Source organism: Pinus tabuliformis, chromosome 8 (assembly GCF_031772625.1).
Source record: "Pinus tabuliformis cultivar Carrire ecotype Pingquan chromosome 8, CPIR1, whole genome shotgun sequence".
Classification (NCBI taxonomy): Eukaryota; Viridiplantae; Streptophyta; class Pinopsida; order Pinales; family Pinaceae; genus Pinus; species Pinus tabuliformis.
The window spans coordinates 706383334-706402432 of record NC_142294.1 but is presented as its reverse complement, the minus strand read 5'-3'; the positions used below and the strand labels follow the sequence as shown (position 1 = coordinate 706402432).

At 37.0% G+C, this 19099-nt stretch overlaps 1 protein-coding gene across 1 annotated transcript; it reads left to right on the top strand.

Annotated features, from left to right (window-relative positions):
* The first annotated feature begins 1029 nt into the window (after nucleotides 1-1029).
* On the top strand, nucleotides 1030-13090 carry LOC149237570 (dolichyl-diphosphooligosaccharide--protein glycosyltransferase subunit 1B-like). The gene is made up of 5 exons (XM_089369319.1): nucleotides 1030-1277; nucleotides 2439-2634; nucleotides 11113-11303; nucleotides 11468-11481; nucleotides 12030-13090. Exons 1-5 carry the CDS (start codon nucleotides 1030-1032, stop codon nucleotides 13088-13090), a joined length of 1710 nt encoding a protein of 569 aa, XP_089225445.1.
* The last annotated feature ends 6009 nt before the right edge of the window (nucleotides 13091-19099 follow it).

The following is a 19099-nucleotide window of genomic DNA, read 5'->3' as shown; positions in this document are numbered from 1 at the left end:
CTGTATTTTATATACGAAATAATCCAGTGTTTATGTAATGCTTTGTTTATGCGGCCGTGAAGGCTTTGTATGTTGATTGTTTTTTTGTTCTCCATACAATGCGATTTTCTTGTATTGTTATTAATAAATTGTAAAGAATTCTTGTGCTCAAAGCAAATCCAAGTTAATTAGAGTCCGCGAACGGGAAGACCCATTTACACAGCGCATTGACACCGGAACCCCCTTAGCGGAGTACTGGGCGGACTTGAAAGATTATTCAGATTGATTCTGGACCAAGTCAGGTTCGGAATTACCATCGCATCGGCATATCGGCGATGACAGAGCGACATCATATCGGAACCTTTAAGCGATGAGTGCGGACCCGATATAATATATATCGGGTTGAATTGCTAGATCAGGTCTGGATCTATATCGGCAGACGCATATATGTGTATAGCACGTCGAGCGATCGACGATTGCGACGAAATATTATTGGGTGGAGGCGGATGCGATAGAACCATTAACTGTGGCAAAGTGGAGATCGGGTCCGCAACCTCATCGGGGTCATCGGGACCACGGCATGTGTTTATGGTTGTAACAGCCGATATCGGACCTGCCGAAAATTGCAAAGGTATATATATAATTTGAAATCCTGGTGTTTTAAAAAAAAAGTGGGTTTTTGTATGTTTCCATATAGTTTTATATATATATGGGCGCGGGTATAGAAAGGGGTTTTATATATATATGATTCCCATGTATTTATGATGGGTCATTCCCGATTCATGTAATATGGTGCTTGCGAGCTTTAAAGCTCGGGTGGTGGCTTCCGATGGGTGATTAAGAGCGCCGATAAAAAGGTGGCTTTGATTCCTCATATGTCCATGGTCATAAAAGGCTTAAAGCCTTAAGCGCTTCTGATAAAGCCTGTAGGTTGTTACCACAGGTCAAGGGCCAATTTTTATTAGGAAAAGGGGATTTTGGGTAATATCCAAGACTACCTTTTCATCAATTTTTGGTATCAGAGCAGAAGAGATAGTGTTTACAGTAAAGATGCTGCCAAGGAGAGGAATTGGTCGAGGGAGACCAGAACCAAATGTAGTTTTGATAGAAGAAATGTGGAGTTTGCATGCACGAATGGAGGCAATGGAGACAGCCCAAAGAAGAGTGCCTGACGAGGGAGCTGAGAGTCCTGCAGAAGAATATGATACAGATGTGGAAGCAGAAGAAGAGAATGAAAATATCAAAATCTTGAAGATGCTGGCAAAGGTTGGAGGCAAACCTAAAATGGAGATTCCTATGTATGAAGGGAGTCTGAATGCCGAGGAGCTCATGGATTGGATCAGATCCATAGATCAGTACTTCGATTATGAAGAGGTTGAAGAGAACAAGAAGGTAAAATTTGCAGTCACTAGATTGAAAGGTCATGCAGCCATCTGGTGGGACGAGGTACAGACATCAAGAACGAGAAAAGGGAAATCTAAGATCAAGCAGTGGGATAAAATGGTAAGTAAACTAAAAGCCAAGTTTATGCCAAAAGATTATCATTTGAATCTTTTTAAGCAGATGCAAAATCTGAAGCAAAAAGGAATGTCTGTTAAAGAATATACTGAAGAATTTTACAGATTAAGTATCAGAACAGGGCATGTAGAGGATGATTTGGAAAAAGTAGCTAGATATGTTAATGGGCTAAGGTATGAGATCCAAGATGAGATTGGTCTCTTAAGTCTGAAAACTATTGAGGATGCCTATCAAGCAGGATTGAAGGCAGAAGAGAAGATATTAAGAAAACAAAGTCAAAGGAACAGAGGAAAGAGCTCAGCAAGAGGTAGAGGAGCTGGCCGATCTAGAGGAACACAACATCAAATTGACACAGGGAGTTCAAGCAGCAGATCACCACAGATGGGTGAATCTAGTAGAGGGAGATTCGCGCCCAGAGGAAGAGGGCGAGGAAGAGATGTTAGGTGTTATACCTGTGGAGAATGGGGACATATGTCACGAGACTGTCCTCGTAACAAGTCAGCAAGCCAGAGGGGTGCAAATGTGGCTGAGGCAGAGCTGGAACCACCTCGACTTGTAGAAGAACCACCGGAAGAAGGTGAAGCATTGCTGCTTAGAAGAACTTTGTTAAGATCAGAAAAGGAGATTGGAGAACCTGCGCAAAGGAAGAACTTGTTCAGGACTACGTGCAAGTCAAAGGGTAAGTGCTGTAAGGTAATAAATTATAGCGAGAGTACTGACAATCTTGTGTCTACAGAGATGGTGGAAAAGCTCGGATTAACAAGGAAAGCGCATCTTGCACCTTACAAAGTATCTTGGCTACAGAAGGGTCATCAAGTCATTGTGACAGAGCAGTGTAATGTGGAAATGCAGATCGACACATACAAAGACGTGATCTTATGTGACATAATGCCCATGGATGTATGTCATGTGTTATTGGGAAGACCGTGGCAATTTGACAGGAAGGCGATTCATGATGGGAGAAGGAATACATATACCATAGAGAAGGACGAAGTTAAACATACGTTGCTGCCAGTAAAGAATGATGTTGACAAAGAGCTACCTGAAAATAGTATTATGTTGATGAGTGGCAAGGAACTGCTACAAGAGGTTGATAAAAGCGAAGAGGTGCATTTTGCTATCGTAGGAAGGCCAAAGGTAATTTTAACCTCCACCAATTTAAATGATTTGCCTGAATAAATTCAATCTGTGTTAAATAGTTACATGGATATCATTGTGGATGAATTGCCAAATGAATTACCACCGATTAGGAGTATAAGTCACCATATCGACTTAATACTAGGATCAAGTCTACCTAATAAAGCTGCCTATAGATTAACTCCTCAGGAAAATGCAGAGGTTGCAAGACAGGTTCAAGAGCTGATGGACAAGGGACTGATCCGAGAAAGTCTGAGTCCGTGTGCTGTGCCAACGGTGCTTAGTCCAAAAAAGGGAGGAGAATGGCGCATGTGCACCGATTCCAGAGCTATCAATAATATAACAGTCAGGTATAGATTTCCTTTGCCCAGAATGGATGATTTAATGGACTGTTTAAGTGGATCCAGGTATTTTACAAAGATAGATTTAAAAAGCGGGTATCATCAGATTAGAATTCGGGAAGGCGATGAATGGAAGACAGCATTCAAAACAAATAGTGGATTGTATGAGTGGTTAGTGATGCCTTTTGCGCTCACTAATGCGCCCAGCACATTCATGAGACTAATGAATGAGGTCCTGAAAGAATATACAGGTAAATTTGTTGTTGTTTACCTTGATGATATTCTAGTTTTCAGCAAAAGTAAAGAGGAACATTTGGAACATTTGAAGTTAGTCTTGAAAACACTGCAGAAGGAAAAACTACTAATTAACTTGAAGAAATGTAGTTTCATGAAAGAGGAGCTGGTATATTTGGGGTTTGTGATTTCTAGAGAAGGTTTAAAAATGGATCCGGAAAAGGTACAAGCAATCAGAAACTGGCCTACTCCCAGGAGTGTATTCGAGGTAAGAAGTTTCCATGGACTTGCTAGATTTTACAGGAAGTTTATAAAAGGGTTCATTCAAGTTTGTGCACCAATCCTTGAGACCATCAGGGAGGTCAATCAGCCATTTCAATGGACAGAAGCAGTCGATAGGAATTTTAATTTGTTGAAAAGAAAAATAACAGAAAAGCCTATTCTAGCATTGCCAGATTTCGAGAAAGTCTTTCAAGTGGAGCAGTGTTGAGCCAAGAGAAAAGACCGATAGCATATTTTAGCGAGAAACTAAATGATGCGAAAAGGAGGTATTCTTCCTATGACAAAGAATTCTACGCTATTGTGCAGGCGATAAAAAAATGGAGGCATTACTTACTGCCAAAGGAATTCATTTTATATTCAGATAATCATGCTTTGCAGTTCATTAATAATCAGCCAAAGTTAAATCAGAAGCATGCCAAGTGGGTAGAATTTCTACAAAGTTTCACTTTTGTAATAAAGCACAAAAGCGGTAAGTCTAATAAAGTGGCAGATGCGTTGAGCAGGGTAAGTTTTCTTTTGCAAGAATTCAAAGTGGGTGTTGTAGGTTTTGATGAGATGATAGAAATGTATCATGATGATGAGGATTTTAGGGATATCTACACGACAGTGCAGAATCCAATGAGCCATAACAGAAGTCAATGGATGGACTACCTTATTCAAGGAGGCCTGTTATTTAAGAGCAAAATATTATGCATTCCTAAATGTTCAATAAGAGAAAACATCATTAAAGAAAAGCACAGTGGAGGATTGTCTGGTCATTTTGGACAAGACAAGACTTTCGCTCAGGTAAATGATTTTTATTATTGGCCCAAAATGCAAACTGATGTTAAAAAGTTTGTTGAGAAATGTAGTGTATGTCAGTATGCCAAAGGAAGGAGTCAAAATACAGGTCTATATCAGCCATTGCCCATACCAGATCGACCATGGGATGCAATGAGTATGGACTTTGTTCTGGGTTTACCAAAAACTCAGAGAGGAAATGATTCTATATATGTTGTTGTAGACAAATATTCAAAAATGGCCCATTTTATTGCTTGTAAGAAGACTAGCGATGCCACACACATAGCCAATTTGTTCTTCTCTGAGATTGTAAGATTGCATGGTTTACCTGTGAGCATTGTATCAGATCAGGATACAAAATTTGTAGGGCATTTCTGGAGAACACTTTGGAAGAAGCTGGGAACTAAACTTAGTTTTAGTTCAGCCTACCATCCTCAGACCGATGGACAAACTGAAGTTGTGAACAGAAGCTTGGGAAATATATTACGAACCTTGGTTCATCAGAATCCCAAACAGTGGGATTTAGCATTAGCTCAAGCTGAATTTGCTTACAATGACACACCAAACCGGAGCACAGGAATGAGCCCATTCCAGATTGTCTTTGGGATGCATCCAAGAGGAGTATATGAACTCAGAGATTTGGGAAAACAGGAAGCCAGAAGTGCAAGTGCTGAAGATTTTGCTGAACAAATGCAAAAGCTACAAGAAGAAGTCAAAGATAAATTACAGGAAAGCAGCAGAAGATATAAACAGAGAGCAGATCTGAAAAGGAGAGAAAAAGAATTTCAAGTAGGAGATTTAGTCATGGCATATTTGAGGAAGGAGAGATTTCCTACAAGGACTTATAATAAACTGAAACTGAAGAAAATAGGACCCTGTAAAATCAAAAGGAAATTTTCAGCTAATGCATATGAGATTGAGCTACCAGAAGGGATCGAAATATCCCCCATTTTTAATATTGCAGACTTGTATCCATTCAGAGAGGCAAAAACAGAGTTGCAGAAAGAAGTCACAGGTGATGAAATTCAAACTGTGGATTGGGAGGAACAAGTACCAAAAGCATCTCAAAAAGAAGTTGAAGCTATTTTAGACCGAAGAGTATCTAAGAAAACCAGAGGGCAGATATATTTCCAATATCTAGTCAAGTGGAAGGAGCAACCAATGGAAGATTGCAGTTGGTTGACAACAACTGAACTACAGAAATATGGAGTGAGTCCTGAAGGTTTGAAGGACAAATCTTTTCTTCCCCGGGAGTCTGATGCAGGAGCATCGACATTAGCCAGCAATGTGGAGGATTGTCCACATGTTGTGGCTAATCACAGTTAAATTCATTTACTGTTACCGAGAAGGATGACTTCTCAAATTGTTAGTTATTGTAATAAATAAGGCATTGTTTTATTTAGATTGGGGATAAGATTTGTTAGCTTAGGTGTGCATGAAAGCTAAGAGATAGAAGATTGTTGTTAGATCTCTTAGAAATAGAATATTATTGTTAGATTTTGTTAGAGAAATTATGGAGTTAAAAAGGGGAAAATATAATCGTGTAGGAGAGAGAGAGTGAGGCTGGGTGTGGAGCGAAAAGCTCAAAGTGTATTTTGGATTGTATCAAAACAGAGGTCATCACTACAGTGTAATCTGGCAAGGCTGAGACCCTGTATTTTATATATGAAATAATCCAGTGTTTGTGCAATGCTTTGTTTATGCGGCCATGAAGGCTTTGTATGTTGATTGTTTTTTTGTTCTCCATACAATGCGATTTGCTTGTATTGTTATTATAAAATTGTAAAGAATTCTTGTGCTCAAAGCAAATCCAAGTTAATTAGAGTCCGCGAACGGAAAGACCCATTTACACAGTGAATTGATGCCGGAACCCCCTTAGCGGAGTACTGGGCGGACTTGAAAGATTATTCAGATTGATTCTGGACCAAGTCGGGTCCGGAATTACCATTGCATCGGCATATCGGCGATGACGGAGCGATATCATATCGGAACCTTTAAGCGATGAGTGCGGACCCGATATAATATATATCGGGTTGAATTGCTAGATCGGGTCCGGATCTATATCGGCAGACGCATATATGTGTATAGCGCGTCGAGCGATCGCCGATCGCGACGAAATATTATTGGGCAGAGGCGGATGCGATAGAACCATTAACTGTGGCAAAGTGGAGATCGGGTCCGCAACCTCATCGGGGTCATCGGGACCGCGGCATGTGTTTATGGTTGTAACAGCCGATATCGGACCTGCCGAAAATTGCAAAGGTATATATATAATTTGAAGTCCGGGCGTTTTAAAAAAAAAGCGGGTTTTTGTATGTTTCCATATAGTTTTATATATATATGGGCGCGGGTATAGAAAGGGGTTTTATATATATATGATTCCCATGTATTTATGATGGGTCATTCCCGATTCATGTAATATGGTGCTTGCGAGCTTTAAATCTCGGGTGGTGGCTTCCGATAGTTGATTAAGAGCGCCGATAAAAAGGTGGCTTTGATTCCTCATATGTCCATGGTCATAAAAGGCTTAAAGCCTTAAGCGCTTCCGATAAAGCCTGTAGGTTGTTACCACAGGTCAAGGGCCGATTTTTATTAAGAAAAGGGGATTTTGGGTAATATCCAAGACTACCTTTTCATCAAAATGGCCTTTGTAGAAGCCCAAAGAATAATATGAAATCCAAGCCATATCCCAACCAAATACATCTATGGGTTTTTCCTAGTAATTTTTTTTTACTGAAATATGCACACCCTTTGATTTACTAATGATTTTAATCTATTAATTCTAAACTCCTTTTATCAATTCACAAACCCCTATGAACTGGCCCTTTTCTGATGAGTGTGCCACATAATTAAGCACCTCAATCAACCCTTTAGTGCCATTGAGACAACTTGTATAAGAATTTGATTTGCTCAAAATCCTTTTTGGTATCAATCCAAATGTCCTATTATATATGCATCATGCTTCACTCACATTTAAATGTTGTGGTCCTTGAGCCTAAGTTATTGCTTTACTGACTACTAGACCGAGATTGGTGTTTGCTTTCCTCACTACCTAAGTAGAACTGGTGTTTGCATCATGCAACTACACCTTCTTATACAACTTACAAATGCAATACATGCATGCAAACAACTATTGCAATTCGAACCTACAACCCATCATAGGTGGCAATAATTTTTCTAAGAAAACAACTGAGTGATCATACTTATTAGTGTGCAACATTTCATTAATTAAATTTCCTATATTATTAGGGGAGTTGATTTTGTATAACAACGTTTAGTTATCTGAAAGAAAAACATAGGCATTGGCATGAATATATCCATTTTTCACTATGAAATATAACATGGCCATGAATATATATATATTTTGAAATTTTCAAATTTGTAGATTAAAACTCTCAATGATCCATGGAAAGTGTATATTGCATTTTACAAAACTAATGCACAAAATCTTAATTCTATGACTAAATTAGATGAAACATAATTAACTGAACAAAATTAGATGCACCATAATCATCTAATTTACCAAAATTTGAGTGCACGGAAAGGTAATACTTTTGGCAGGTATGTACTATGGTAGTGGCCTATCAGAATTGACCCTCACACCACATGCATTGCAGTTGGAATGTCGTACTTTTCCAGTTTGAACCAAAGCATAGTATATGTGATGTTGTTGTAGTTTGTGGTGATTGATTGTTTTCACGAAGATAAATGCAGGTTATACCTTGTATTCCACCCTGGCTTGCAAAAGCATCCCTCAATTATTTCTCTGACTACTGCAAAACAATTAAATGCAATGGAAATAACAACCTTGATTTATGTTATTGTCAATGTCTTGAGCTGCTATGTTCTTTGCATCCTGTGTTGCATGGATTCTAGGTGCAAGATTTTAGCCACTATAGTATTGTGGTGGAGTGTGATGAATTCTTTTTATCAAGTCGGCATAATATGCTAAGTGACATTGCAAGTGTCTTCATTTGTTGGTTGAGTAATTTGTTTCAATAGATTCCCCGCCAACCTGCTCACTTTTCTCTTAGGCCCAACACCTCTCCTCCCTGCATGCCCACTTTTCTTTGGGCTCTACACTTCTCCTTCCCACTTCTCATAAAAAAAATTGTTGTTGAAACTATACATCATCATAGTGTGGCTTCCATGCATACTTATAAACAGACATAACAATTTTTTTCTTGAAACTATACATTGTCATAGTTTTAGTGAAAGAGATGTAAGACGTTAATATCTCACCATGGATTAAAGAAAATGCAACCATCGTTTAAATATTTAGTAAGTGAAATTGCTTTAATATATGCAAAGAAAAAAGAAAGGCGATAATGAGTCCTCCAAAGACAATCACTGAGCTAACACTATATATATATATATATATATATATATATATATATAATTAATATTTTAATACATTGAAAGATAAGTATTTCAAAGCTAAATACCATATATTTTTGCTTAAAATTATAATTTTTAATTTAACACAATATATATATATATATCTATCTATATATATATATAATAATAAAATATCAAAATCTTATAATAAATTTCATAAAATTAGATGGCTTTAGTAAATTCTATTTATAATCTATTATAAATTATATTTAATTAAATTATAATCATTAGTATTAATATTCATCCAAACCCAAAATTACTTGTCAAACTTTCAACCAATTACCAATTGAATTTAGCTATCAAATTTATATGTTTTTTTGTTGTGCCATTTGGAGATCATAAGATGAATTATGTACATGCTCAAATTTTAAATCAAACTAAGTTCGAATGTTAGGACGATTCATTACATTAGAATATGACCCATGTTAATAAAATACAAGCCATTCTATATTATTTTCAATGTCCATTTTTCTTTTGCAATGTGCTCTTTGAGTGCTTTTTACTCCATCTCAGTGTCCATTTACAAACCCTTTTGTTATTACTAGGGATCCCCATTTTAAATTATGTTGGATTTATGATAATGAATTACAATTTTGGGTCATATCTACTCACATGTTTTATTTTGGGTCATATCTACTCATAAATCTTGATTGAGTAGCTAATAGTGTCTTTACTAAGTAACTAAGTTTTGGAATATACATTGATTTTCCCATGTAGTATTCATGGGGATCATATTAAAAGGTAACACGTCTTCCAAGTCGTGTACAAAGTGATTGAATTTTGTCATGTTATTTTTGTAATCTATTGATAAAAACAGTACCAATACAACATTATTCTTGTGCACACTCCGTTGTATTCTTGTTTACTACAGTGTAATTTGGTTATTATTTCTTATCATTACATTGTTTTGCTAAGGAGAAAAACAATCATTTACCTCTTTGTGCCAAACAACTAGTTGTGCTAGACAATTTTTTAGTTTCTTGTTGTTTACCCAAAAAAAAAAGAGTTAACAAAGTGATATTGTTTGCTGTATGTACTAGCTTTTGCTATATTTTCCTGCTTTAATTTCATTTTGTCTTTACTAGTTTGGTATGCTTGAAATCAATGTTTGCCTTAATGGAGTCAATATCTTATTCTATCACCTAGTACATTGTTTGTGAAATTTTGAGGGTATGTATACGTCTTGTTTGAAACTAAATTTATCTTTTGGAAGTGACCTTTTCTATTTTTCCTATCTCTCTAATAGTTTTTACCTTAGTTTGCATTTGGGTTGCTACTAACATTGTATTTCTAAGGAGAAAAGTATATCTGCTTCTTTACACTGGACAACTTGTTAGTTTATTGTTAACTGCAAAAGCAATTAACAAAGTGATATTGTTTTTTTTGTTGGTATGTACTCACAAGGCTATGGTATGACTACATAAATATACATTATGTCATTTATCACCGTGATAATATTCTTGTAAACAGAGATGAAACACAAAATAATTGCAATTACAGATGGAAACAAGTAATTTGGTGTCTTCCATACTTTAAAATTACCATTTTACTTTGAAATTTTTGTTCACACATTTCACATTTATTTTTTCAATTTTTTTAAAAGTAACACATTTATTCTTTTTCCAATGGACACATTTATCCTTCGACGATCATGTATTGCATTTGTCACATTGCACAATATTCTCTAGTTATACAAAGAGGTAGGGACTCGCTGATTCACAACTATTCCACTTGTTTCAATTGCGAACTGGTGTTTATATGGTATATAATGTATTCATTTTGTAGTGAATTATTAATAATTATATCTTAAGTCTAATTTACTTATTTTGAGCATTTAAATAATGCATGCCACATGTATATATGACATTAACTTAATGGGGTTTTATTGTAATAAAACCTTTGTTATAGATCCATGCCTTCTATCAACAATATTCTTTACCATAACATGTTTGTTTATTGTAGAACCAAGCCCCATCTTATTGTCATGGAATCTGTTATCACTGAAAAGTCTGTTGTAAAAATTTTTAGCTTAGCTTAAAGACAGCGTGTTTTCGCAGCACATGAATCCGTTAGCAGTTTAGCAGCGCCATCTGTTTTAGTGATTTCGTAGCGAAAACACTGACCTTGCATTGGCTGCGCTGCGAAATTGCGCAAATGACAGATATTTAAGGGAAACTTCTAGAAGCACTACAGAAAGCTGCACATGTGGCATTGGCAAGCTGCCCTCCAAATTGCCCAATTGCTCATATAGAACGAACCATTTCTACAGTACTTAGAAAGGTGGTACGGAAGTACAGTAGCAAACGGCCAGAAGTTATTGTAATGGCTAGGGAAAATATTTCTGGTGTCACTACTAAAGAGTTAAAGTTAGAAAGATCCAGAAAAGACCACAAAGTTCTTGGGAGCCTTGATGATAGTGTGCCAAAAATTACATCTTTGCAAGGTTCCCACTGAAACATTGAATGTAGACTTGTCAGTTATATCTCCAACTAAGAAGCGTGGGAATATGGAAAATAGGTTTAAAGCAGAGAAGGAAAAGGTAATCTGGGAAGAGATTTCGGCATCTTTGTTCAAGCATGGAATTGATCGTGGTCCAGACCAGTGTAAATCTCTATGGACATCACTGAGTACAAAGTATGAGAGTCTTCTCCGAGGAGAGACAAACATCATTAGATCTTTGTATTGCGGAGCGGATGAAAATAGCCCTTGATGGCATTATAATTGCAAGTGTGGATCCATGCCCACGTAATGTTGAACTTGGTCAAAACATTAAGATTGCTCTTGATTTTTATGTGCAGTAGCAAAGAATGCGGTATGCAGTCCATGATGGTTATGTTCTTCAGAAGGCTATGATGTTTCTCCCATTGGCGGGGAGGTTTTAGCTGACTGGCTTATGAGGTTTTTTACGAGTAAAAAAAGGGATGAAGCGAAGAAACATCTATTCTATATACATTTTCAAGATAAAAAGCCCCTTGTCTTTGCAGCTCTTTATGACACATGGCAAGATTTTGAAGGAGGAGTATTCTTTACATTTACTCTTTTGACTACACGTTCCTCTAAGGCGTTGGCGTGGCTTCATGATTGAATACCTGTTATATTGGGGACGGAGGGCGCAATTGAGAAATGTTAAATTCATTTCAGAATCAGAGGAGATTGATATTGTTGGCAGAAGCCGAGAAGCGATGGCTATGGCCATGACTGTATTACTTGTGTGTTTTAGTTTTTTTATTCATGTTCTTAATGCAGAACAGTCTCTGCGTATCCGTCTGCCTTCATAAGATGCCGACTCTTCAGATGGCTAATTCTTCAAACATTTTATGCGCATTCTGTCTGCCTTCATAAGATGATGCCATAATTCAGAAGATGCCAAAGCCGAAAGGAATGGAGCTCGTGAAAAGCTCAGCACGGCATCTAATGTCTCATACATCGCGGCTTCTTATGTCAAATTCGTAGAATCGGGGGTGCATCGCCGGATTGACTTGACATCACACATTGTACAGGTTGTTACATCCTCGAAGGTTGAAAATACTGGTTTGGGTACGACTTCAGAAGTTCTTCTTGCTTTTCCTCCTGACCAGGTCGAAAATCCGGCGTATCTGAAAGCAGCTGCCCTTGAAGGAAAGGATAAAAATAAGGTTTCTGTTCCACTTATAGTAAGCCCTTCTCAATTGGAGGATGCACCTGGTGGTATAGTTTTATTTTCAATCTCTTTTGTGAAGGCATTAAAAAAGGGTGACACTGTAACTATAGAAGTGCTTTCAGTCTTCACACATTCAGTGAAGCTTTTCCCTGAAGAGATCTCTCAGGCACAAGCGCAGCTTGTTCTTTATCGTGACAGTGCTTACTTTCTTTCGCCTCATCTGGTTGAAGCGCAAACTACAGCCATCAAGACCCCAAGTCCTAGAATAGAATCATATTCCAAAGTTGATCCCACAAAATTGGTGGATACAGAACTTAAATATGGTCCATATGAGAATCTTGCTGCATTTTCATTTTCACCTTTTATTGTTCACTTTGAAGATAACCAACCATTTGCAGTTGTCAAGGAGCTGGTGCGAGAAATAGAAATTTCACATTGGGGAAATGTTCAGATAACTGAAAATTATTACTTTTTTCATGGTGGTGCTCGAATCAGAGGTGGTTTTTCAAGGATTGAATATCAAGCAAGACCCAATGCTAGAAGTGCACCATCTTTTAAGAGTCTAGTGGCAAGACTGCCACCTCGAGCACATTCGGTTTATTACCAAGATGAAATTGGGAATATTTCTACCTCACATTTGAATGCTGACTCTAGAAAAACAGAACTAGAAATTGAACCTCGATATCCTATGTTTGGAGGCTGGCAAGCCACTTTTACAATAGGCTACGGCTTACCTCTACAAGATTTTCTCTTCCAAGCAGCTGAAGAAGCTACCAAGTAAGGAGATTGACAGTCGCATATCTTCTCATGAGCAGAAGCTTATTGTTTTGAAACAGGAGGTAGATGAGTGGTTGCAGGTAACTGATGTCCAGTTAGTCTGATAGGTAAAAAGTTCACTGAGAGGAAGGTTTTCTTTTTTGTTATAATTGAGGATGGCATGGTGGAGGGACTTGCAGATTCCACATCAGAATTAAGGTCACTTGAGCACCAGCACTTAAAGGAATACAGTGATACATGCAAATGAAGCTGCATAGATGAACATTGGAAATGCAGGGGGTTTTCTCTATAATACTCTGTTTACTGAAATGCAGGGGTGGTTGCACAGGAAAGAGACATGAATGTTTTCGGTCCATTAATATCTTCAGTTTCCTGGTGTTGAAGGTTTTACTTTCTATGTTTGTTGCAAGACTTTAAATTATACAGCGGGTAGCCTTGTAAAGGTTTTATAAGCTGTTTTAACCTAATTGATTTGGAATGTATTCCATATCAATAGTGTTTGTTAAAGACTATGAGCACATCTTGCAGAGGCATATTTACGCCTTGTTTAGTGATCTTTGGAAAATGGGTTCTGTAAGAATAAAGATTCTCACTTAAAGCTGATGTGCTCGATTCAGATTATAGAATGTGCCATTGTTTTGTGCGCTTAAGGAATCAGAAATGGAAACAATTTCAGATGGCAGAGCCAAACATGAGTTTGATGCAGATTTCAATTCAACACATAAGGAAGCAGGTATTGAAACAACAGGACAGTTACATGAGAAAGATGGTCAGTGTTCGGACCTTGCTGATGTTGAAGCTACACACTGGCAATCATTTAGCTATGAGAGGAAGACTGTGTTTTTAATCACACAGCAGTTTCGTAGCGCGCTACGAAACTGCTGTAGGTGATGATTTTAAACACAGAGCAGCTATGTTGGTGAGATGATTGAGAAACTTGAAAGAGAGACACCTGTCTATCAGTATAGCCTACAGCACATCCAAGATGTGGCAGTCCGCTCTATTTTGGTCAATTAAAGATAAAAGGCAAGCTCTTTTGGATTCGAATATGGTGAGGCAAATCAAAGACCGACAAACAGGAACAGTTTCCTATATTTCAGGGTGATGGAAAACATATTATATTAAGGGCCAACAAGCAACTGCAGACACCTGTTCAGTTCACTAAGCATCCAGATCATAAGGCATATGGTGTTATGCGTGGTTATTAAAGGTATTAAAGAACTTGGAGTGTGCTCTTTAAATGGTAAAGAAAAATGGAAGACAGGGACCGTGAAAATAGGGTGGTCAGGTTTGCCAATTTATGAGTCATCTGCACAGCTAGCACCCGAGGTCAGCTTGTTCAGTGAATGTTTCTCCAACACATCTCAGCCTAACTAAAGGAGGACAGCTGTCAAGGATCCAAGAAGAATCAAGCATACGAGGAGAATGGAATTAGTGTTTTAGTTTGATTAGGATTTTGTGTAATTACAGCTCAGCATGTTTGTAATTAATGAATTAGTTAAATAGCATGTAGGAGTAGTTAATAGGGCCTTCGAGCCCATTCTAGAGAGGGAGGAATAGATTCCTATAAAGGGATCAGATTAGAATGTAATAGGGGTTGGAGATTTTATACAAAAACAGAGTTTTATTTGGGCCAATGTAAAAGACTTGTTACAGTAATAGTAAAACAGCTGTTGTTTCTTCTCAAGATTCTCAATGGATTATATTGTTCAAATGTGATGGTGGTTTATTCTCTTAATGTTCTTTTAACAGCCTTGTTATAGCACAATCACTCAGAATTCATATCTTATGCTCTGACTTCCTGTGTGTTTGGCAAGCTGTGGTTTTTGTGGAGTATGTTTGAACATTTAATGCAAAGAGCCTTGACTTCCATGAAATGACTGTGCTTTTGTTTACTAAAGGTGTGAGACTCCATAGCCCAATGAAGACCAATTTGATATGTGTCCAACCAGCTTTATTTTCATAAATGTGTGAAGAGTTAGCCATCTGTTGTTGTGATTGATTTTTATCAAAAGTCTGTGAGAGAGCCCTCTCTGATCAAAGAGGCTAATCTTTGGTCTAAAGTCTGGTTGAAAGAGTTACATGAAATCTTGCTTGGCTGCAGCCCTTAGTACTGATTTTGTGATAACAGAATCCTTAAATATTGAATTGAAATGTTTTAGTGCATCATCTTGTTTTCGAATTACATCAAGTTTTTATTGTGTTAGTTGAAAAATGCTCCTTAATTGGTAATTAGTTTTGTAAATACTCTAGTTCTTTGTTTCACGAACAACATAAGAATATTCAATTCAAAAGCATGTTATAGTTAATAGTGTTAATTAAACTATTATTTTGGATGCTTATAAATAGAAACATTTTTTGGCCCAAAGCTCACATTGAGGGGGGTAGGTGAATCAGTGTGAGGCAAATTTTACAATTCAACAATCTTTCTTAACCTTGCATCCATATAGAAATGAACCATAAACATTATGTCATAAGTTATATGAATGTATCATCATATCAGTAGCAAGATAAGAATTAATTAGCAACACAAGAAATCATCACATCACAAGGAGACAAATTTTTAGGTGGTAACCCAAATAGGAGAAAACCGCCAACTCTTCTTCTACTCAATCTTCAATTTCTTTAAATCAATTTATAGGCTGAAACCTGTTAGAGGAAACTACTCCCAAAATAAGAAAGTTGCCACTTTCAGTAGGCTACATCCTAATTGAGGCCCCAACCTCAAAGATGCAAGAAACTACTCATTGTAGGCCACAATCTTATTGAGGCTCCAACCTTACCAATGAGTAGTCTCCAACCTACTCTAGGCTCCAAGATCAACATTGAGTAGGCTCCAAGCTGGTTGAGTCTCCAATATCAATAATGAGTATGTTCCAACCCGATCTAGGCTCCAACATGATTGAGGCTCCAACCTCAACAATGAGTAGGTTCCAACTTCCTTCTTAAACTTTCTTGTGAACCTCTATTTCATAACATTTTCAAATTGGATCCACAAACTTAATATATCATTGAATCTTCATATAAATAAATTGTCACAAAATAAAATCACAACATGCACACTCTGCCACTACCAGATTCACTGTCACTATACATCTTGCATCCCCTATACTTTCTTATAACCTACAACCATTGTTCTACCATAGAAAACATGTACCATTACTGTCAAAAAATTCAAGTCAATCTCTATTGATGGCTATCATACTATTGTCACAAATTCTTCTCTAACGAGTTCATTGATCTGGTCACTAAGGGATCTTTTTGGAACTTGATTACTTGGCATGTATTGAAAACACTCGCAACATGCTCATAGGCCTTCCAAACATACATAAGAACTTCAGATCATCAAATAAGATTCAAAAGAACACCAAACCCTTCTAGTTGCATCCATCTTTGAGCCCTAATCACCCAACTTCTTCTAGATTTGATTTTGGATTAATAATGAATCAAAAAACCCATAAAACACATAATAAACTATATATAAAATTAAATATTTGGCAAAAATCCTATTTTGGGTCACTTTTCAATTTGACCACTGGATTCTGGTGTAGGTCACTGGAAGTTGTAAAATGTGTGACAAAATGGCTATATATATATATATATATATATATATATATATCCAACATGATCCCACTGTGAGTCAAACTCTTGACCACCCAAACGCTCTACCAACAACTTACCAACTTCACTCGGTGTGCCTTGGAACACTCGAAAGCTCTCATTTATTTATTGTGGTATCACTTTATTTAAATTAGCCCCATTAGCTATCCAATCCTTCGAGGCTCACCAACCCTTGTGAATGTGTTGTTACTTGAGAGTTAGGGGCCACATGGTTGTATTGTATTCACCCTCATACTCATGGATTGGTTATACGTAAAATCAATGTTGATAACATGGTGTTGGAATTGATGTCAACCCTGGAGTTAGTTATGTTGACATTGATGTCAACATGCTTCTGGAGTTTGTGATGATGCTTTGATGCTTGCAGAGGAGTCTACAAGTCTTGGAGGTGCTTAGAAAGATGGTGATGAAGTTGCTTGTGGTTTTGGGTAGAGAATCTTATTTTTCCATGCATTAAAGTAGTGCCACATGCTACTCAATGTCATAGTGCAACATAGGGCTAGTGCTTCTCCCTTCCCACTCTATGTGTACATAGTTTAGTGCCAAGATGCCAGTTCAATCTCAATGCAGATTCCAATAGGTGAAAAACATGAAATACCATGAGTACAAACCATTGATTTTCCCAAGGGATCGACGAGAAGGTTCAATTGAGGTCTTGAATCAGTCCTCCATGATATGAACATGTTAATTGTTTATTTGGTGTACACATCATTTCATTTTATCTCATCTAAGATAATACTGATGGATCTAGTTGAGCACATTGATTTTGGTCGAATGTCACTGGTCATCGACCTAGCCCAAAAGCATGTTGGCATGGTCCATAAATAAGATGTGAACACATTTAGCAATAGTCGTGGTTGGATATGATGAGAATGGAGTTTTTTTATCATTAATATTTATGAATGAGTTAATATGGTCCCTATTGGTTTTGGAACAGATTCAACAGGCACAAGTTGGCTTGTAAAAACCATCAATGGTTACAATAGTTTTTCCCATGTAAATTGACTACTCCCTTGATGATATTTACAAGCCAAATGTATATATAGCCTCCCATTATATATCAAATGAGTTGTGATCCGAGCAAGTGTGCACTCAAGCTATTTGAGGAATTATCATTTTTCTAGCACAAGTGCTCATTTTTTTAGATCTGGATTTGTTTTTCATTATGTTATGGCACAAGGGATATAATAATGGTGGACTGATTATGAATCCTACGAGGTTTTGCATTATTTTGGATGAGTGTGATCAATGGGAGACACCATTTTCGGAATAATCTATTACCAATTTCCATCATATGCAGAGCGTTGAGACAAAATGAAAAGTTCGATTGATCAAGTGAGAACATTGATTTAGTCTACAAGTTGTTGAAAGCATTAATACTCATGTGGTCATTGTAATGGTATGATTTGTTCCACAAAGTATCGTTGATATGGTATTAAAAGTGTAAAGTAAATCTAATCAAGTCTTCATGTGTGATTGTATTGATCACTATAGTATGGTGTGATTTGGTCAAAGGAAGAGTTTATATGCTCAGTGCATGGAGGTATGGTTGATATGGAGAATTATGTTATTTATACATAAAGCATTTAACAAGAAAATATTGGAAGGTACGCATAATAAATTTGATGAAAAGTGATTGCAATGCGAGTGATGATCAGTGCGCATAAATTCATAGAGCTCAGAACATTAAATCGATGGTGGGTTTCTTGTTTTAAGGAATTGCTAAGTGTACATTGTGCGATGTTGGAAATATATTTGAGGAAGTGTGCAAAAGTTTCAATGTGTGTGAAGTATAACGCAAGGAGTAAAAAATTCTATTAAAGGGACAATTCTTTAAGGCATATTAAGGATTTTACTATGTAAGTGTGCATTATGTGTGTGCAAGAAGAGTGATTGATGTCAAGGCATATACGTTTCTCTTGGATAATGTGTATACCTATAGCAGGTCTAAGAAGTGCACATTGCTGAGCTAGAATTTGTGTTGTACCATTTATTTAATTGTGACAGAGTATGTTTGTTGTTATATGAAATGCATTTGGATATAGGAGAGATGTGATCAATAGAAGGTTCCATGTCTTGTAGTAGAGCAATTTAAGAAGGCAGATTGATGACAGAGAAAAGGTCTTCATGTAGTTGATTAGATTTATGTGTTAACAATGTTTTTGTGGGAAATGAAGATGATAGAGACCGAGATCAGAGGATCATTGATGTAATGCTTATATGGAAGGGTTTTTTTATAACTATTGTGTGTTTTCATTGTTGCATAATTTTCACATGCTATGAAGTCTTGTATGTATGTCGTCAGTTTTGTTGAGTTGCTTATTGCTAGCTGTTAGGAGGAGAGTTTAATGTTTTGATAAGTGAAAGTTAATATTTGATGCTAGTCTGAGAT

What these genes read in the sequence shown, in the direction of transcription:
- LOC149237570 (XM_089369319.1), top strand. Translation starts at nt 1,030, where the DNA reads ATGCTGCCAAGGAGAGGAATTGGTCGAGGGAGACCAGAACCAAATGTA. An exon ending in CCTAAAATGGAGATTCCTAT is followed by an intron (nt 1,278 to 2,438) that starts GTATGAAGGGAG and finishes GCAATTTGACAG; the next exon opens with GAAGGCGATTCATGATGGGA. An exon ending in CTATCGTAGGAAGGCCAAAG is followed by an intron (nt 2,635 to 11,112) that starts GTAATTTTAACC and finishes CATCTTTGCAAG; the next exon opens with GTTCCCACTGAAACATTGAA.